General features: G+C 37.1%; 1 protein-coding gene across 1 annotated transcript in view; it reads left to right on the top strand.

Moving 5' to 3' along the window:
- Positions 1 to 22,275, top strand: part of piezo2b (piezo-type mechanosensitive ion channel component 2b) — a gene marked incomplete at its 5' end in the record, with an annotated part of 117,272 nt that overhangs the window by 21,548 nt on the left and 73,449 nt on the right. Inside the window, 6 exons of the mRNA XM_079613404.1 lie at positions 2,019 to 2,061; positions 10,534 to 10,696; positions 14,436 to 14,730; positions 15,687 to 15,900; positions 19,429 to 19,597; positions 21,994 to 22,116. Coding sequence (XP_079469530.1) covers positions 2,019 to 2,061; positions 10,534 to 10,696; positions 14,436 to 14,730; positions 15,687 to 15,900; positions 19,429 to 19,597; positions 21,994 to 22,116 — 1,007 coding nt within the window. The remainder of the gene's footprint in view (positions 1 to 2,018; positions 2,062 to 10,533; positions 10,697 to 14,435; positions 14,731 to 15,686; positions 15,901 to 19,428; positions 19,598 to 21,993; positions 22,117 to 22,275) is intronic.

The raw sequence follows: 22,275 nt of genomic DNA, 5'->3' as shown, positions 1-22,275 counted from the left end.
GACATTACTCACGTCCCGCAGAGACTCAAGACTATTTACTGTTTCTGGGAATGACGAAGCGGCTCACCTTTCTTTCTTTTATAACCCTTTTCAAAGCTCATGATGAGACATTTTGTTTTATTTAAGACACTTTCTTTTTAGTTCTGTCCTCAGATTTGAACTTAACACAGTATGTCTGGGTCTCTCCATCATAAGATATTAAACTCATAATCATATCAGTTTGTCTAACTAGTATCTCCAACATGATAACACGTCATTATCATTAGTTACAGTAATAATGGGGAATTTTGAAAGGTTTCGATCCTCCGTAATGACATCCATTTGTCCATGTGTTTTGTTTTTTCCTTTTTCTTTCTGAAAATAGATCCTCATAACTTAGCGTTGTTCCCAGTAGGACGTTATATTGGTGTGATTTGAATGTGTCTGTACCAGTACTTCAGTCTCTAAGGATATTCAATACATAATTACTCTCCTATTATGCTAAGAAACTCAGTCTGACGTATTGATTTGTGATTACTGTAAATAATACAGACACTTCTAAGTTGAGCTGACTTTACGGATGTCAGACACGAGTGCTTATGTCAATTGATGTGCACTGTTCCTTTAAAATCAAACAAAATAAACATTAAGAAATATTCTTTACAGTGATTTTTACCAGGTATTGAAGTGCCTTTACCGTAGTAAAGTCTACAGCTTAAGTGTGCAAAATCACAGCAACTTAAAATATACCAATGTTAAATAAATATATGAATTATATCAATATGACTATCAGTTAATGTGATTTTTTTATTTTTTTATTATTATTTAGTTATTTATTTTATTTAATTGTTTTTTTTTACTTTTAATTGTTTATTTTAAGTCTTTTAATTTGGTTGAATTTAAAAAATGTGTTAAATAAATGTATTAATTATATCAATATGACTATATTGGTGTCAGTTAATGTTTGGATTTGTATATGTATGTAACTATGTATAATATATTTTAAGAATTATATTTAAATATTATATATTTTTAATTTGGTTGAATTAAAAAAATGTTGATATATTGTTAAATAAATGTATACATTTTTATCAATATGACTTATTGGTATAAGTCTATTTTTATGTATTTATGTTTTGTATAAATTTTTCTAGAATTATTATAATTTTTTAATAATTTTTATTTCTTTTTTATTTGGTTGAATTAAAAAATTGTTGATATTGTTTATATATCTATTTTTATACATTTATGTTTGTTTTTTATAAATTTTTCTAGAATTATTTGTATTTATTTATTTATTTATTTGGTTGAATTAAAAATTAGTTGATATATTGTTAAATAAATGTATATATTTTTTATCATTATGACTATATTGGTGCAAGTCTATTTTTATGTGTTATGTTTTTTATTAATTTTTCTAGAATTATTATTTTTTTGGTTGAATTAAAAATTGGTTGATATATTGTTAAATAAATGTATACATTTGTATCATTATGACTATATTGGTATAAGTCTATTTTTATGTATATATGTTTGTTTTTTTATTACTTTTTCTATAATTATTTTTATTTATTTATTTATTTATTTATTTTTTTAAATGTAAAAAAAAAAAAAATTATCAATAGTACTATACTGGTATTAGTAAATGTTTTTATGTATGTATGTATTTATTTTTATATTTTTGTTTTCATTGAAACTTAGAAATCAGATAAATAAATGAAAAAGGAAAGAGTAATTGTTAAGTTAGAAGAGCGTTTCTCTTTAAATATAGTGTCTTGCTCTTTTTAAAGGTCGCGTGTCGTGTCGTCTCGTCACATTAATCATCTCTAGACTAATAATTTCATCTTCCTCAAAGTAGCGCAGAAATGACCTTCAGTGATCTTGTAGTTTGAGAAGGAAATTCACCTCGTCTCGTGTCATGGTTTCATGAAAGCCGTCGGCGCTGGTGGTTATCGCTGGATCACTCTCTGCTTTCAAAGCCAGTGTGCTGGAAACCTCTATACAATGCCCAGTAAAGCTTTATCTTTTCTGTTTACCAGGTTCGGTGTGGGAGAAGTCAATACGGCAGATTGGTTTCGAGAGGTGAGTCCAAGCGCTTGCTTTAATTGCCAGCCTATAAATTGCCTGAGAAACGTTTTATGAATGTTTCATTTCATGCCTGTTTATCAAACTCTCACATTGCTGAAAGGTTTTTAATTGAAAATGTTTTTACTGCGTGAAGTGGAATCTTGTGGCCTGTCTTTTACAACAACTTTTTTATAGCAGACACTAAAAACCTTCAACAAGCACTACAAAAACATCCCAGATTATTGATTCAGTTTTTATTGAACGCTTTGAGGGGAAAAGAGAAGGTATTGTGGATGGTAGGTTTGTGTCACTGGCTATATTGGGAATGGAGCAGTGTATACTGTGCAGTATATATATATATATTGAGTGCCTACTGTTTCTTTTTAAAATAACATGTGACCCTGGACCACAAAACCAGTCACATGGGTCAATTGTTTTTTAAATTGAGATTTATACATCATCTGAAGCTGAATAAATAGCTCTTCATTGATGTATGGTTTGTTAGGATATGACAATATTAGAAAATCTGGAATCTGAGGATGCAAAAAAATGTAAACATTGAGAAAATCTCCTTTAAAGTTGTGCATTTATGTTCACGATTGTGCTGCATTCACTCACAAAAATACATGTTTTATATATTTACGGTAGGAAATTTACTAAATATCTTCATGGAACATAATCTTTACTTAATATCCTAATGATTTTTGGCATAAAAGAAAAATGGATAATTTTGACCCATGCAATGTATTGTTGGTTATTGCCACAAATATACCCGTGCGTCATGTGACTGGTTTTGTGGTCCAGGGCCACATAGGAATAAGTTTGCATGGCTGCTTGAATCAAAACAATGCAATGATGCACATTATAATGAGCAGTCATATGCCACATTGTCACATGAACTCTTTATGTTGCTTGTTATCATATTAATCAAAATGTAGTATTATACAGTATCTTAACTTTGAACAAGATTGTGGTTCATTCTTCCTTCTGGTTCATTTCTCACACTGAGGAAATTGATGGTAAATTATAATACTTTCATTTTAATTGAAGTTACACTGCATTTGTTTGATCAAAATATAGTAAAAACAGTAATATTGTGAAATATTATTAAGATTTAAAATAATGTTTTTCTATTTAGATATACAGTACCGGTCAAACGTTTGGAAACATTGTGTTTTGAAAGAAGTATTTTCAGCTTAAGCCTGCATTTAGATGATCAAAAATACACAGGAAAAAAAACAGTAATATTGTGAAATATTATTACGATTTAAAATAATGGTTTTGTATTTGAATATATTTTAAAATGTAATTTATTTCTGTGATGCTAAGATGAATTTTCAGCATCATTACTCCAGTCTTCAGTGTCACATGATCCTTCAGAAATCATTCTGATATGATGGTTTATTATTAATGTTGTATTATTAACAATTGTGCTGCGCTTTTTATGTTTTCATAACCCGTGATACTGTTTTTAAGATTCATTGATGAATAAAAAAAAAGTTTAAAAGAACAGCATGTATTCAAAAATTAAAATCTTTTGTAACAAATATTCTACACTACCGTTCAACTTTTTTCTTTTTATTCATCAATAAATCCTAAATAAATTGTCACAGGTTATAATTTTTTTTATAATAATCAGCACAACTGTTTCCAACATTGATAATAAATCTGCATATTAGATTTATTTCTGAAGGATCATGTGACACTGAAGACTGGAGTAATGATGCTGAAAATTCAGCTTTCATCACAAGAATACATTTATATTTTAAAACATATTCAACTAGAAAACTGTTATTTTAAATCATAATCATATTTCACAATATTACTGTATTTTGATAAAATACAAGAGGTGTGTGTGCCTTGATGAACATAAGTCTTTGTATAAGCATATTTTTTAAAAACTTTTTACCAGTAGTGTAAGTCAAAATAATAATAATAAACATGACCCATTTAAAGACTAACATTTTGAGAAGTTCAGCCTTAAGCAACTGGTTTTCTGGTACGATACCGTAAGGTTATCACTTGTTATCACTTGTTTGCAAAATCCCTTAAAAGCGTGTAATAAGCTTGCACACTCTAGAGGGATGAGTTTTTAAGTGTTTTTAAGTACTTCAGGAAACAGAGACAGATAACATTACTCTCCACTTACACTGCGGCCAGATGTCTGCCGCTGTCCATGAGGAACGCTAAACACAATTACACCTGACCCACTGTTGACAGACCCATTTTTCACAGCCTACTCTGATGTTTGTGTGCACTGGTCTGATGTTTGTGTGCACTGGTCTGATGTTTGTGTGCTCTGGTCTGATGTTTGTGTGCTCTGGTCTGATGTTTGTGTGCTCTGGTCTGATGTTTGTGTGCTCTGGACTGATGTTTGTGTGCTCTGGTCTGATGTTTGTGTGCACTGGTCTGATGTTTGTGTGCTCTGGTCTGATGTTTGTGTGCTCTGGTCTGATGTTTGTGTGCTCTGGACTGATGTTTGTGTGCTCTGGTCTGATGTTTGTGTGCTCTGGTCTGATGTGTGTGTGCTCTGGTCTGATGTGTGTGTGCTCTGGTCTGATGTTTGTGTGCTCTGGTCTGATGTTTGTGTGCTCTGGTCTGATGTTTGTGTGCTCTGGTCTGATGTTTGTGTGCTCTGGTCTGATGTTTGTGTGCACTGGTCTGATGTTTGTGTGCTCTGGTCTGATGTTTGTGTGCTCTGGTCTGATGTTTGTGTGCACTGGTCTGATGTTTGTGTACTCTGGTCTGATGTTTGTGTGCTCTGGTCTGATGTTTGTGTGCACTGGCCTGATGTGTGTGTGCTCTGACCTGATGTTTGTGTGCACTGGCCTGATGTTTGTGTGCACTGGTCTGATGTGTGTGTGCTCTGACCTGATGTTTGTGTGCACTGGCCTGATGTTTGTGTGCACTGGTCTGATGTGTGTGTGCTCTGGTCTGATGTGTGTGTGCTCTGGTCTGATGTTTGTGTGCACTGGTCTGATGTGTGTGTGCTCTGGTCTGATGTGTGTGTGCTCTGGTCTGATGTTTGTGTGCACTGGTCTGATGTGTGTGTGCTCTGGTCTGATGTGTGTGTGCTCTGGTCTGATGTTTGTGTGCACTGGTCAGATGTGTGTGTGCTCTGGTCTGATGTGTGTGTGCTCTGGTCTGATGTGTGTGTGCACTGGTCTGATGTTTGTGTGCACTGGCCTGATGTGTGTGTGTGCTCTGACCTGATGTTTGTGTGCTCTGACCTGATGTTTGTGTGCACTGGCCTGATGTGTGTGTGCACTGGCCTGATGTGTGTGTGCTCTGACCTGATGTTTGTGTGCACTGGCCTGATGTGTGTGTGCTCTGGCCTGTTGCTTGTGTGCACTGGCCTGATGTTTGTGTGCACTGGTCTGATGTGTGTGTGCTCTGGCCTGATGTTTGTGTGCACTGGCCTGATGTTTGTGTGCACTGGTCTGATGTTTGTGTGCACTGGTCTGATGTGTGTGTGCGCTCTGGTCTGATGTTTGTGTGCTCTGACCTGATGTTTGTGTGCACTGACCTGATGTTTGTGTGCTCTGGTCTGATGTTTGTGTGCACTGGTCTGATGTTTGTGTGCACTGGTCTGATGTTTGTGTGCTCTGGTCTGATGTTTGTGTGCACTGGCCTGATGTGTGTGTGCTCTGGCCTGATGTTTGTGTGCTCTGGTCTGATGTTAGTGTGCTCTGGTCTGATGTTTGTGTCCACTGGCCTGATGTTTGTGTGCTCTGGTCTGATGTTTGTGTGCTCTGGTCTGATGTTTGTGTGCACTGGCCTGATGTGTGTGTGCTCTGGTCTGATGTTTGTGTGCTCTGGTCTGATGTTTGTGTGCTCTGGTCTGATGTTTGTGTGCACTGGCCTGATGTGTGTGTGCTCTGGTCTGATGTTTGTGTGCTCTGGTCTGATGTTTGTGTGCTCTGGTCTGATGTTTGTGTGCTCTTGCCTGATGTTTGTGTGCTCTGGTCTGATGTTTGTGTGCTCTGGTCTGATGTTTGTGTGCTCTGGTCTGATGTTTGTGTGCTCTGGTCTGATGTTTGTGTGCACTGGCCTGATGTGTGTGTGCTCTGGTCTGATGTTTGTGTGCTCTGGTCTGATGTCTGTGTGCTCTGGTCTGATGTTTGTGTGCTCTGGTCTGATGTTTGTGTGCTCTGGTCTGATGTTTGTGTGCTCTGGTCTGATGTTTGTGTGCTCTGGTCTGATGTTTGTGTGCTCTGGTCTGATGTTTGTGTGCTCTGGTCTGATGTTTGTGTGCACTGGCCTGATGTTTGTGTGCTCTGGTCTGATGTTAGTGTGCTCTGGTCTGATGTTAGTGTGCTCTGGTCTGATGTTTGTGTCCACTGGCCTGATGTTTGTGTGCTCTGGTCTGATGTTAGTGTGCTCTGGTCTGATGTTTGTGTCCACTGGCCTGATGTTTGTGTGCTCTGGTCTGATGTTAGTGTGCTCTGGTCTGATGTTTGTGTCCACTGGCCTGATGTTTGTGTGCTCTGGTCTGATGTTTGTGTGCTCTGGTCTGATGTTTGTGTGCTCTGGTCTGATGTTTGTGTCCACTGGCCTGATGTTTGTGTGCTCTGGTCTGATGTTTGTGTGCTCTGGTCTGATGTTTGTGTGCTCTGGTCTGATGTTTGTGTGCTCTGGTCTGATGTTTGTGTGCACTGGCCTGATGTTTGTGTGCTCTGGTCTGATGTTAGTGTGCTCTGGTCTGATGTTTGTGTGCACTGGCCTGATGTTTGTGTGCTCTGGTCTGATGTTAGTGTGCTCTGGTCTGATGTTAGTGTGCTCTGGTCTGATGTTTGTGTCCACTGGCCTGATGTTTGTGTGCTCTGGTCTGATGTTTGTGTGCTCTGGTCTGATGTTTGTGTGCTCTGGTCTGATGTTTGTGTGCACTGGTCTGATGTTAGTGTGCTCTGGTCTGATGTTAGTGTGCTCTGGTCTGATGTTTGTGTCCACTGGCCTGATGTTTGTGTGCTCTGGTCTGATGTTAGTGTGCTCTGGTCTGATGTTTGTGTCCACTGGCCTGATGTTTGTGTGCTCTGGTCTGATGTGTGTGTGCGCTCTGGTCTGATGTTTGTGTGCACTGGTCTGATGTTAGTGTGCTCTGGTCTGATGTTTGTGTGCTCTGGTCTGATGTTAGTGTGCTCTGGTCTGATGTTTGTGTGCACTGGCCTGATGTGTGTGTGCTCTGGTCTGATGTTTGTGTGCACTGGCCTGATGTGTGTGTGCTCTGGTCTGATGTTTGTGTGCTCTGGTCTGATGTTTGTGTGCTCTGGTCTGATGTGTGTGTGCTCTGACCTGATGTTTGTGTGCTCTGGCCTGATGTTTGTGTGCTCTGGTCTGATGTTTGTGTGCTCTGGTCTGATGTTTGTGTGTTCTGGTCTGATGTTTGTGTGCTCTGGACTGATGTTTGTGTGCTCTGGTCTGATGTTTGTGTGCTCTGACCTGATGTTTGTGTGCACTGACCTGATGTTTGTGTGAACTGGTCTGATGTTTTTGTGCACTGGTCTGATGTTTTTGTGCACTGGTCTGATGTTTTTGTGCTCTGACCTGATGTTTGTGTGCTCTGGACTGATGTTTGTGTGCTCTGGTCTGATGTTTGTGTGCTCTGGTCTGATGTTTGTGTGCTCTGGACTGATGTTTGTGTGCTCTGGTCTGATGTTTGTGTGCTCTGGTCTGATGTTTGTGTGCTCTGACCTGATGTTTGTGTGCACTGACCTGATGTTTGTGTGCTCTGGCCTGATGTTTGTGTGCTCTGGACTGATGTTTGTGTGCTCTGGTCTGATGTTTGTGTGCTCTGGTCTGATGTTTGTGTGCTCTGACCTGATGTTTGTGTGCACTGACCTGATGTTTGTGTGCACTGACCTGATGTGTGTGTGCTCTGACCTGATGTTTGTGTGCACTGACCTGATGTTTGTGTGCACTGGTCTGATGTTTGTATGCTCTGGTCTGATGTTTGTGTGCTCTGACCTGATGTTTGTGTGCACTGACCTGATGTTTGTGTGCTCTGACCTGATGTTTGTGTGCTCTGGTCTGACTGTGATTCTATTAAGTGTGGTTTCCTGAGTGCGGGAATCTCGACCTGCACCTTTTTCCAAGCAGCGCTGGTCGGATGGCTCAATTCTTCATAAGTGGCAGGAAGTTCAGCTGTAAACTGTTTATACTCCTAAGTGACCTGTTAGTTGAGCGAAGGCATTTATCCATGACATAATGGCCCGCTGATGTCAATCACATGAGCGCAATAGAGTTGATGCAGGAATAAGTTGTGAAGTGGATGTGTGGGGTCTGAAATTCATTACTACAAGGCGAAAAAGGCAGAGATTTCTTAATCCTTGTATTATGTTGCGGGTCAATTTGACCCGAAACACAAAATTGAGTTTCCGGAAATACTGGATAACCTATGATATATGTATATATATTTAATATTGTGACAGTTTCTCATTTAGCGTTGTGAACATGCCTGCGAAGTTTTGAAACCCTGTGGGGTTGTGGAAGTCATGTACAAAATTTCTGACAAGTTTGGTGTTTTCGAAGTCATTTGGACCCGCAATTTGACCCGCAAAAAAAAAAAAAGATGTATTAACTACCTTCTGAGGAGTATTTAACTTTACATTTATGCATTCGGCAGACACTTATATCCAAAGAAAAGTACACTGTGTTGAAGGTGTACATTTTTATCAGTTTAAGAATGTTGGAACGTCTAACTACGTCACCTTAAAATAGTGTTACCGTAAATTCAAAATGTTACATTTTACATTTAAAAAGTAGTTACATTGCTGTTATTTTTTTTAAAACAAATGGTTAAAAACAGCTGTTAAATACAGTTTTGAAAATCAATTGCTCATATGTGTGAGAAGTATTAATATTAAAGGTTCACCGTTTAAACCAGATTTTTCATAATGCATTTTTTTGTGTGGATTCTATTTAATATAATCCAAATTGGTTCCCAGAATTCAAACATAATACAATGTTATTTACAATCTGAAAACAATCACTCTATAACAATCAAAACGTATTTGTGCATGAAACAAGACTGCAAAACAGTTTAATTTGTGTCAGTTTTATTTTATTTATATATATATATATATATATATATATATATATTTTTTTTTTTTTTTTTTACAAATCCTGATGCACCCATATGTAAATAATTCACATTTATTTGTAAAGCGCTTTTCAAAATACATAGCTTTTCAAAGCAGCTTTACAGAAAAATGCATGTTTCTACATTACAGTTTAGAGTAATCAGTTATCAGAGGTTACGGTCAAACTAATGTCCATGTGTCAAAAATATTCAGTTTTAAGATAATACAAATCATGCAGTTAATTTAGGCAGAAACAAAGAGCTCATTAAAGAATTAATCACAAGTTTAATTTGAGTCTGTTTGGAATGAAAGAAAATTCAGTTTAGGTAAAAAACAAACAAACATGCAAGTAGTGCTAAAATAAATTCTAGGCTTTTAATTTGTAAATTGAATGTTTGAAACCCAATTACTTTTGTTTTTTAATTGATACACTGGTAAGGTTGGTGCAAATACTGTGAATAAGCTTAATTTTCCTCCTGGACTGTATCAAACACTTCTTGTGATGTCTAGTTTCATTTAAGGCATGCATCTCTATTGTATTTCTAGATGCATGCATAATAAATGCGTTAGTGCACCTGGAGCAACATTTAGTGTTCTTTCTAACTGGAAGGTTATATAGTGTGTACGCACATACATCTGAGGTTATTGTATTCACCATATGCTTCCATTCAGGACTTAATAATGGCATGATTATTATCCATTGTGTGAATGCCGGTGAAACTGATCATCAAAACACGGACACCTTCATTCAAACCGGTTCAGACTAAATCAACCTGACAGACTTCAGGCACTTTGAGAACGACTTGATTTCACTGTTGTGCAAGTTTCAGAACAAGAACCCATATGTGTTTTATGGGAAATATTTATACTCTTTTAATATGGTGCAAGGCAGATTTTATTGAACTGGGTGGGGAAGCATATAAAACGGCGCATTCTAGCACACAACAGATGTGTAAGAAGCTCAAACTGGAAAAATGTTTGGAAAACGGCATTCTCACAAATGTTTTCCGCTTCTCACAGATGGCGTGCGGTTTAATAGGAAATCTGGCGACGGTGGTTTGTTTGTTATAGTCACGATTACCAGTAACAGATTCATGTGAATACTGGACATGCGTTAAAGAAAGATGTATGTTGAACAGTAATCAATGTACATTAAAAGAAGGCTTTACAGTGTCCTTGTTATATATCTTAAATCTACTTACCGTAATCACAGTAAATGATGCATAATTACATGCAACTCAATCAAATCCTAATCCTACCCTAACCCTATAGTAAGTGCATGTAGTTAATTCATATTACTCTGTATCAAAATATATAATTACACTGTAACAATGACACCTTAAAATAAAGTGTAACCGAAGGTTAATCTGTTATCTCTCTTTCTCTCTCTCTGTGTGTGTGTTTGTAGTGTTATTGGTGCAGATGCAGGCAATGGCATCCGAGTTTTCCTCCCAGATATCGGGATGTTCATTGCGAGCCTGTCCGTGTGGCTGCTGTGCCGAAAACTGGTTCTCAAGCGTCCCAGCGAGGACATGGCCCAGGACAACCACGACTTCGAGCACGAGGAGAAGGTGTGTCCGAGTTACTGCATGAGTACACACAAACACACAAACACACACACACACACACACACACACACACACACACACACACACACACACACACACACACACACACACACACACACACACACGCTCTCCAGACACCAGTTTAGCTGTCACCTACTGGACTGCAGTCTGACGCATTTCAAACACAATGATCATGGAACTTTCCTTTCCAGCGCTGATGGATAGGCCTGCGTTACTGTACACAAATACACTTTTTTAAACAAATATCATATAATTAGGGGGTTAGGGCGTTGTTATTTTTATATAATAACAAAAACAATTAAAACTTAAAAGGTGAAACTAATATATTATATAGACTCATTACATGCAAAGTGAGATATTTCAAGCCTTTATTTGTTATAATTTTGATGTTTTACAGCTTATGAAAACCTTTTCACAATATTCTAATTTTGAATTTGGGGTTTTCATTAATCGTTCCAAACCCCGTAAGACTTTCGTTCATCTTCAGAACACAAATGAAGATATTTTTTTGATTAAATTTGACCGCTTTCTTTTCCTCCATTGACAGTCTAAGCAACCACCCTGGAGTGACAGAAATCTTCCAGATTTCATGAGAAATATTAATGTGTGTTTGGAAGATGAATCCCCGCTGGAGTGTAAGACTGGTGGCGTCAGTTTTTGACACAAATCACGTGACGGACCTGAGTTCAAATCCGCCTTTATCTGAACTCCCTTTTCCCATCGCATGTGTGTTAGGAGATGTGTTTATTTTAAATAAAAATTAAGAAAATATTTGAAAAGTAGAAATAATGTGTTTAAAGATGATATAATAGTGAGAATAGTGTTTAACGGGTAGTGTTAGGAGAAGGTGTAGGGTCCATGCTTTCATTCTTCTCACATAATAAAATAATTTCAACTCAAAAACAATCAATCATCAGGATAATGTTCAGTTCGCCATTCATTATCTAAAAAAAAAAAAAGAGTATGTTTATTCTGCAACAGTGACTGAACATGATCCCTTACATGATTATGATTGGATGAATTAAAGTTTGAATGCAGTGCCAACCAGCAGCAGAAGTCTTGTTAAAGAACTTTACGTGCGAAATCCCATAATCACATTTTGTTTAATCCCACCCCAGTAAAAGCTTTCCAAATTTGTTTCCCCAGAGAAAATCTTACGAAACTCACTGTTTTATGGGAACAGGTTTATGTGATAGGACGAGGAAAGGCCGGTTGTTAGACTTGTAAAGCAGATCATAAGTGTATTCTAGATCAGTGCTTCACAAACTTTTTACAGTGACTCTGAGGCATTCAACATCCTTCTGCTTACCCCCTCTCTCCATCCCTACCTTCATCCATCCATCCGTCCATCCTCCTATCCATACATCCATTCATCCACCTATCCATCATCCATCCTCCTATCCATTAATCCACCTATCCATTCATCCATCCATTGTCCTATCTATCCATCCATCCATCTATTCATCTACCTATCCATCATCCATTCTCCTATCCATCCATCCATCCATCCATCCATCTATTCATCCACCTATCCATCATCCATCCTCCTATCCATTAATCCACCTATCCATTCATCCATCCATTCTCCTATCTATCCATCCATCCATCTATTCATCTACCTATCCATCATCCATTCTCCTATCCATCCATCCATCCATCCATCCATCTATTCATCCACCTATCCATCATCCATCCACCTAACCATCTATCCATCCATCCATCCACCTATCCATACATCCATCCATCCATCCATCCTCCTATCATCCATCCATCCATTCATCCATCCTCCTATCCATCCATCCATCATCCATCCATCCATCATCCATCCATCCATCTATTCATCCACCTATTCATCCACCTATCCATCATCCATCCATCCATCCATCCATCCATCCTCCATCCATCTATTCATCCACCTATCCATCATCCATCCACCTATCCATCATCCATCCTCCTATCCATTAATCCACCTATCCATTCATCCATCCATTCTCCTATCTATCCATCCATCCATCTATTCATCTACCTATCCATCATCCATTCTCCTAACCATCCATCCATCCATCCATCCATCCACCTATCCATCATCCATCCACCTATCCATCATCCATCCACCTTTCCATCATCCATCCACCTAACCATCCATCCACCTATCCATCTATCCATCCATCCATCCATCCATCCACCTATCCATCCATCCATCCATCCATCCATCCATCCTCCTATCCATTCATCCATCCTCCTATCCATCCATCATCCATCCATCATCCACCCATCCATCCATCCATCCATCCATCCACCCATCCATTCACCCATCCATTCATCCACCTATCCATCATCCATACATACATCCATCCATCCATCCTCCATCCATCTATTCATCCACCTATCCATCATCCATCCACTTTTCCATCCATCCACATATCCATCCATCCATCCATCCATCCTCCTATCCATCCATCCATCATCCATCCATCCATCTATTCATCCATCCATCCTCCTATCCATACATCCATCCATCATCCATCCATCCATCCATCCATCCATCCATCCATCCATCCATCCATCCATCCATCCATCCATCCATCCATCCATCCATCCACCCATCTATTCATCCACCTATTCATCCACCTATCCATCATCCATCCATCCATCCTCCTATCCATACATCCATCCATATTGCATTTTGTTTTAGGGATGATGAGCTGTAATACTAGGAGACATAAATAAAGTGAGAAACTTAAGATTAGAGGTTTAAAGAATTGCTTCATGCTGTAGCTAAACGTTTACTGGTGTCTAGCAGTATGTGCTACCGTGAGCAGGAAGTAGTTTCCTGTGCTGAAGGCCATACATATGGAGCCATTAAAGCTAGATGGGCCTTATTGTTTATTTGTGAATCAGTGTGTGAGATCCACAGTTAATCTAAACCAGATTCAACAGCATTTAAACAGAGAAATGTTCTCGAAATGGACTACTATGCCACTTACTGCATACTATTTAGTACTAATATTATATCTAGTATGTCAGACAGTATATATCATACAATGATAAATGTTAAAAAAAAACATTTTATTTTTTGCACTGTCAACTGTTTGTTCATCCAGATTTGGCTTTAGAAAAAAGGCAGCTGGTGGTGCAAACAATATTCACTCAGAAATTATTAGTACATTTCACAATTAAAGGTAGGATAGGTCAGAATTGTCTAAAAAAACTTTTATTCAAATTTGTTTAAACTGTCTTTATATACCAATACATAATTAAAATGCCAGTACTGTGAAATAGAGAGTATAAAAAAACTCTAGTGTATTTAATCTTCAATAAACACAGCTCATTAATTCCATTCACTCCCAGCTAAAAACGGGTGCGCGACTGCGCGCATGTGGGCAGAGCCAGTAATAGCGGCGGTAGTCATGGCGACGGAGAGTGACAGTCGCGCAAGCCAATCACTTGTTTCGTCCCGGTAGGAATTAATGAGCTGTGTTTTTTGAAGATTAAATACACTATATTCACTCAATTTGTATACTCTCTTTTTCAAAGTACTTACATTTGAATTATGTATTGGTATATAAAGACAGTTTAAGCCAATTTGCAAAAAAGTTCTTTAGACAATTCTTACCTACACAACCTTTAAGTCCACAATGCTAGCTTGGCTTGTAGATTTTGTCAAATGTCATTCATATGGTAAATGTGCATGATTCTTGTTTTCTCTGATCAGACACAGGAGGAGATTGACGAAAAGGTGGAAAATGATGACCACGATGATGATGATGAAGATGACGAAATGCTGTTTGATGAGGACTTTGATGCAGAAGATGAGGCAGAGGAAGAGGAGCGTGACGGAGAAGCTGTGGATGAGGAAGAGGAGGAGGAGGAGGAGGAAGAAGAGGTGCAGGAGAGCACAAAGATGAAGATCCTGCGCAGAGTAGCAGGAGTGGCAAACAAACTCAAAGAGATCATCGGTAACCTCATCACAACCGCGGGACAAGTGGTGGTCACCATTCTACTGGGATTAACAGGTGTGGATAGGTGATATTTTAAAGGGGGGGTATAATGCCCTTTTCACAAGATGTAAAATAAGTCTCTGATGTCCCCAGAGTGTGTATGTGAAGTTTTAGCTCAAAATACCCCACAGATATTTTTATATATCATGTTAAAGTCACTTTTTGAGGATGAGCAAAAACGCACCTTTTTTGTGTCTGTCCCTTTAAATGCAAATGAGCTGCTGCTCCCGGCACAGGGGGCGGAGCTTGAAGAGCTCCTTTATGTTAGCAGCTCCATTACCCACACACACACACACATGCACTGAAAATTTCAAAAACTTTTAGCCTTTTATGTTCAAACACAATGATGAAGAGACTCAAGAAGAAGTGACAACATGTAGAAGAACAGGACATTTCTGAATGGTTAGTTGGTGAATTTATGTCGCTTATGTGTAGTTATCTTCTAGTCATTGATTAGCATATTCTGTCATGATAATCTATAAATCGTGTTCCGGGGGCGGGGTTTATGTAAATTAGGGTTGGTGATGTCACTAACCCGGGAGGAATGTCGTGTAGTTTCTACCAGCCGTTTGTTGTAGTCCTTTTCTTTAAAAGCAAATATCTCCCTTTGCTCTGAACTTTGAGTGTTGTAACTTTGCAGATGTTGTTTATGATCAAACTGCAACATTACACACTAACTACAGTTAGAAAAGTGAAATCATACTCAACCACCCCTTTTTTGACGTGAACTACCTCAAAAGTTCAAACCTGAATTTTCAGCATCATTACTCCAGTCTTCAGTGTCACATGATCCTTCAGAAATCATTCTACCGTAATATGCTGATTTGCTGCTCAAGAATAATTTATGATTATTATTATCATCAATGTCAAAAACAGTTTTGCTGCTTGTGGAAACCGTGATACATTTAGTTCAGGATTCTTTATTTTAATAACAACAGTCAGTCTGAAGCGGAGTCTGTTCTGGTCTCCAGGCATCATGCTCCCCTCCCTGACGTCCGCCGTCTACTTCTTCGTGTTCTTGGGTCTGTGCACGTGGTGGTCGCTCTGCAAGACCTTCGACAAGCTCCTCTTCAGCTGTCTGTGTGTCCTCATGGCCATCTTCAGTGCTGGTCATCTCATCGTTCTTTATTCCAACCAGTTCCAGTTCCTCCAGGAGGCCATCAGGCCCAACGACAGCTACGTCAGGTCAGAGATAGGCTCTGCATATGCCACGCGCTGCATAATGTTTAGTACTAATAGTATATCTAGTATGTCAGACAGTATATATCATGCAAAAATTATGTTTTTTATTCTATTTTTGCTCTGTCAATCGTTTGTTCATCCAGATTTGGCTTTGGAAAAAAGGCTGCTGGTGGTAGAGGGTCAGAGACCCTCCTTTTTAACAACATTTGTCAAACAACTTACATTTTAATGCAAAAACTTGCTCCACAGAAGTCTATATTTTATTTTTGGGCTCTACTAGAATAGTTTTTCATGCTTGAATATTCAATAATTTCACCCATATTCTCAGTTGTTGCGGCTCCTCTCTTCCCAGTCGGTCAGTAGCGCTCTGTTTATTTCCTGTCTCTATGAAGCCCCTCCTTCTGAAAAGCACACTGTGCTCTGATTGGTCAACTGGAGCAGTGTGTTTTGATTGGCCAAGCGCTTTAAGTGTGTTTGGGAAATGCCCCGCCCCTTAATATAACCGTGAGATTCAACACACTACTAACTAAGGCCCTGTTTACACGAGAACGCTCGCGGGTGAAAACGTAAAATTTTTTATCGGATGTGCCTTTCGTTTAGACGGCGATGGTGTTTTTGGGGCTTAAAAACGCAAAAAAGTGAAACCACCCTCCAGAGTGGAAATCTTAAAAACGCTCCACCGTCTGAAGGGTAAAAACGCAAAAGGCTGCTAGACAGTGAAGGCACCGATCTGCTCACGGTTGCTCTCGTCGCGTACACGTTTACGTCACAGGCATGCGCCAGTACAGGAAAAAAACAAAACATTATCAAACTAAAATATAGTATTAATTTTTAAAATATATAAAAATCTCTAATTTTTGAGCGACACGCGAAGAGCGCCGAGGGTTAAAGCAGCAGCTTTTCCGTATTAAACATGAGAAACAGTGTCAGCGTCTCTTTCACTTTCAGTGCTTCACATCGCCACCTAGCCGCCTGGAGTGCACACTACATCCAATCTCACACACTTTTGCGTCACCATATGCACGCAGATTTCCCCCCATAACGCTCGTCTAAACGCAGAATAAAAAGTGATAACGCAACGCCACTTTTGCGTTTTCTCTTCAGATCGTTTCCATGTAAACATAGCCTAACTCTACCAGGCCCGTCCATTAATTCTGCAAATGAATTATCAGGAATATTGGAATATAGTTATTTAAATGAGGAATATTGTGACGTGTTCGTTCCCGGAAGAAACTCAAGACTACGATGGAGGCGTTTCAGGAGTTCAGAAACACTGACACTGATATAGATATAGCTTTTTAACTGGAAGGTTTACACTAAAGATTACACACTAAAGAAAGATGAACATGTAAAAAAACACAAAAGGTCCTCTTTAATTATTTAAATGAGTGGACTCTGAATGCAAGTTTGTGCCAGTAATACACGATGTCATATAATGTTGTCATCATATGCATATTAATCTGTACCTGCAGCATACTGTAAATAATGAATGAGTGTTAAAATACTGATCATGCCCGGCAGCAAAACACAGCCCAACACTCTGCGTCGGGACTTTGATAGACACGCAGGGTTTAAAAGATCCCGCATCGCATCTGTTCTCGTTCTGACAAAGGCCACAAAAGACCTGGAGACCAACTGTAGAGCTGTGTGTGTGTGTGTGTGTGTGTGTGTGTGTGTGTGTGTGTGTGTGTGTGTGTGTGTGTGTGTGCCACAGGAATCACTCGTTCGTTCTTTTACAATCATTTATGTAATAACCTTTTCCTGAAACAGATCCAGCATTTTTATAATGCGATTAGCAATACATTTTTTATAATGTTAAATTATGCATTAGGGTTATTTCATATTTTTGTGTTAATTAATGTAGCGTAGACGTTGCTAAACGTACAATGCCCTAGTCTAATAAACATGACAATCCATAGCACATACAAATATGAGGTAATATCGTATATTTTTAATTAGACTGGACACTTTTTTTGGCATTTAATGATTTTTAAGTTAAAAATCGAATTCAAAATTAGGTTATTCCTGCCATTTTGGATATATTTTGTTCATTAAACAAGTAAAAATCATAATATTGTAACATTATAAATGTCTTATCTGTCAATTTGATACATCATTTCTGAATAAAAGTATTAATTTATTTTTCTTACTGACCCCAACATTTTATAAAGTAGTGCATAAACAATTAATAATAATTCTGCAATCAGTTTATTTGATATTTAATACACATTTAATTATATTTATGTGAAGAAAAGTCTGGTACTGCATGTAAAACCAACTGAAAATAAATTAAATTAAATTGTATGTATGTATTAATTAATAAATAAATATTCATTACTTTAAAAACCTTAATTTTGTTGTACAATAAAATAAAATCATCCTTTCTGTTGAAAAAAAATAAATAATATATCATTTTTTTTTTTACATTTGTGTCATAATGCAAAAAAAATAATTAATCCCCCAAATATTCTCATCATTTTAAAAAACAACAACTCATTGTTTGTACTGTAATAAAAATACTTTATATGTTGAATAATATATTATTAAATATAAAAATATATTATGAAAAAAAAAATCTCAAAATCCCCCAAAAATGATGTAAAAATGCACAATATTTGCTTTATCAGTGTAAAAGGCGGTGTTGAATACAAGCCTAATGATCGTGTGATTCTTCATTCTTCGCTCGTGGCCTGCACTGCCTTCAGTGTGACGGATAGATGCTATAAAGCAGTGTCTGCGTGCTTTAAAAAGCTGCAACAAACTGTTTATTTTAGCGCTCGCTGTCCGTCACCGGATATCTCCATCCGTGTTCTCCGATCCGAGCGGCGTGAAGCTCCTGGTTTATGATCCGCAGGTGCTGACGGACTCTCGTGTCCTTGACGCTCAGTATCAGTTCATCGACTGCGTGAACAAGCCATTAGCTCCATGTATAGTCCAGCGGCCTCGTTTAAATGTGTTCACTACATATTATTTCTCTAATGGTGGCAGTGTGTGTTCCTGATGTGTTTCTCTGAGTGATTTCAAATCAATTCAATGTTTTAAAGCAGCTTTTAAGGTTTGCATTGCGGTCGTGATCGCACGGTTTAATTAAGACGAGTCGAACTGACGTTAGAAGTGCATTGTGGTCCGATAAACTCATTAAACTCAAACACTCTTTAGTTATCCGCGTGGTTTACCTTCTTCCCTGGGATTCATCAATAGAGACCATATTCCCGCTATTCTTTCTCATTTTCTGTGGAAGCGGCCGTGTGTGTGTGTGTGTGTGTGTGTGTGTGTGTGTGTGTGTGTGTGTGTGCGTGTGTGTGTGTGTGTGTGTGTGTGTGTGGTTGGAAAAGACTGTGGACTAATTGTAGTTGATGAAAGATCTGCGTGACTGTTGAATGGAAGTGTTGACAGCCTTTTCTATCGACATCACTTCCTGTTTTTCCCTTACAGTGGGCCGTGGTCACATGATCATGTGTCTCCCAGACACAGCAAGAGTAAGAAAACACCCCGTAATGAAGACATTAACAGTTGTGTGTCTCTCCACAGTGTGTTTGGCATCTCCTCCATCGTTCAGACCGACTGCTCCTCTACCTGGAAGCTCGCTGTCATCAAGGGTCTGAAATGGCACCATTTTGTCAATCCCATCATGCTCTTGGTCCTGTACTACACACTGGCCACCCTGATCCGCCTGTGGCTGCCGGATCCCATGATCATGGTGAGCCTAATGACACTTAAAAATCAATAAATAACCTATTTGCCTTATAAAGTGAAAAAAATAATAATACAGGTACTGATATTTTAAGACAATTTAATATTTTTTTTGTTTTTTAATATTAGTATTTTTAGTATTATTTTGGTAACATAGTAATAATTTCAATGTATTTTCTGGCAAAAAAAAAAGATTTTTCTCTTATTTTAGTTAAAAATATATTTTAATTTATTCCAGTGGCAAAAAAGCTTTTTCTTGTTTCTGAGCATAAATAATGTTAATTGCTTATTTATTTAAAGTGAAACTTGTTTATTTAAAACAAGTTTTTGAACATAAATAGACTTCACTAAAATAGATTTATACTTAAAACAAACAAACAAACAAAAACATCTAAAAACTAAACGTTTTGGAAGCAATTTTAATATTTTAGCCGAAACGCCATTATTGTCATTGATGTCATGTTTGTCTTGATTTAATGACATTTTTATTGCATTTTAATACATTATGAAATGTATTTTTATTAATTTAGGGATTTTACAAAAGACTAACAATATGTAAAGTTATGAGGAAAGGGGGGCAAATCAAATCTATAAAATAATTTACTGACCAATTAAAAGAATATTCCCAATCAAACATGTCAATTAGATAAAGCAAAAAAAAAATAAGAAATACCTGTAATATTGCTTAATACATACATCAGATTATGTCTAAATAAATATTATCAGAAAACTTTTTCTTATTCGTTTTAAACATAAGCCTCACTAGCTTATTAGATTTATGCTTAAATTACTTTGAATAATAATAAATGACTTAATATTTTGCACAAATTGTCTTTATTGCAGAGCAACTTTGTGTTCTGATTATTGACGTCATGTTCGTCTTGATGCTTTTTTTTAATCTACTTTAATACATAAAGAAATTGATTTTAAAGGTTTAGGGATTTTACAATGTATTTACTGACCAATATTCCTTTAGATAAAGCAAAAAAATAAGAAATACCTGTTATATTTCTTAATAAATAAATCAGAATATGTCTTAATAAATATTATCAGAAAGCTTTTTCTTGTTTGTTTTAAACATCACTAACTTATTAGATTTATGCTTGAATTACTTTGAATAATAATTAATATTTTGCACAAATTGTCTTTATTGCAGAGCGAACTTTACTGTTCATATGTTGTGTTCTGATTATTGACTTCATGTTCGTCTTATTAATCTACTTTAATACATAAAGAAATTGATTTTAATAGTTTAGTGATTTTACAAAAAAAATTAAAATAAAAATGTATTTACCGACCAATATTCCTTTAGATAAAGTAAAAAATCAAGAAATACCCATAATATTTCTTAATAAATAAATCAGAATATGTCTAAATAAATAGTATCAGAAAGCTTTTTCTTGTTTGTTTTAAACATAAACCTCACTAACTTATTAGATTTATGCTTAAATTACTTTAATAATAATACATTTCTTTGAAAACAAGTTTTAATATTTTGCACACATTGTCTTTATTGCAGAGCGAACTTTACTGTTCATATGTTGTGTTCTGATTATTGACGTCATGTTCGTCTTATCAATCTACTTTAATACATAAAGAAATAGATTTTAATAGTTTAGTGATTTTACAAAAGATTAAAAAAATAAAAATGTATTTACTGACCAATATTCCTTTAGATGAAGCAAAAAAAATCAAGAAATACCCATAATATTTCTTAATGAATAACCCAGAATGTTTCTAAATAAATATTAGCAAATAATATTTTGCCTAAAAAAAAAACTCCAATGGAGAAAAACTTATTTGAAAACGACTTTTCATTTTTTACACACACATTTTTGCAGAGGGTTCAGAATGTCACTTTTGTCACTTTTGTCTTGATATCATGCTTTTAAATGCACTTTAATACATTAAGAAAATAGATTTTAAAAGAATTTTCGAGAAAACAGAGACAGATCCATAAAATAATTTATTGGCATAAACATTTCAAGTTAGATAAAGCAAAAAAAAAAAAATCAAGAAATACCTCTCAGAATGAGTATTAGCCAGCGGTGTGTGTTATATGTTCTGCTGTGTGATATATGAAGATATAATGCACTGATGGGTTTGATCATGTGACACACGGGTTTATAGAGCGCTCAATACCCCATCATGTGAGTTTATTGATTCGTGTGCTTCTAGGTTTGATTACAGCGTGATTTCACATCATAAATCTATCATGTGATCGATGATGAATCATAAGCGGCGTTATGAGTGGTGCATTGTTGTTGTTCTCGTCTCAGGACTCCATTAAACATGTTTATCATCTTCATCGTTGTCACTCACAAGCTGCTCCACGACACACGTCTTAACTTCATTCATGCTATGGGTGAACGTGTGTGTGTGTGTGTGTTGATCTTTCTCCAGCAGGAGAGTGAGGACGAGGAGGTGGCGGAGGGAAACCAGACGGCTGGAAGCAGAGTTCTTCACATGCTGGGCCGGAAGCGGCTGCTCTGGTGGAAAGCGCATCAGAAAACCGAGGAAAGAAATGTGAGGAAGCAAAGATGCTAACTTTCAACTCTTACACACTGAACAATCGAAGTTTGGATTAAACATGCACATAATGAGGTCATGTGACAACAATAGTAAAAACTTAGTATTCCTTTCCGAGTTCATATTTAAGGCGAGACAATTTTTTTTAATTATAGT

This window comes from Phoxinus phoxinus, assembly GCF_949152265.1.
Source record: "Phoxinus phoxinus genome assembly, chromosome: 5".
NCBI lineage: Eukaryota > Metazoa > Chordata > Actinopteri > Cypriniformes > Leuciscidae > Phoxinus > Phoxinus phoxinus.
The sequence above is the reverse complement of the archived record's forward strand: the minus strand, read 5'-3'. Positions and strand labels throughout refer to the sequence as shown.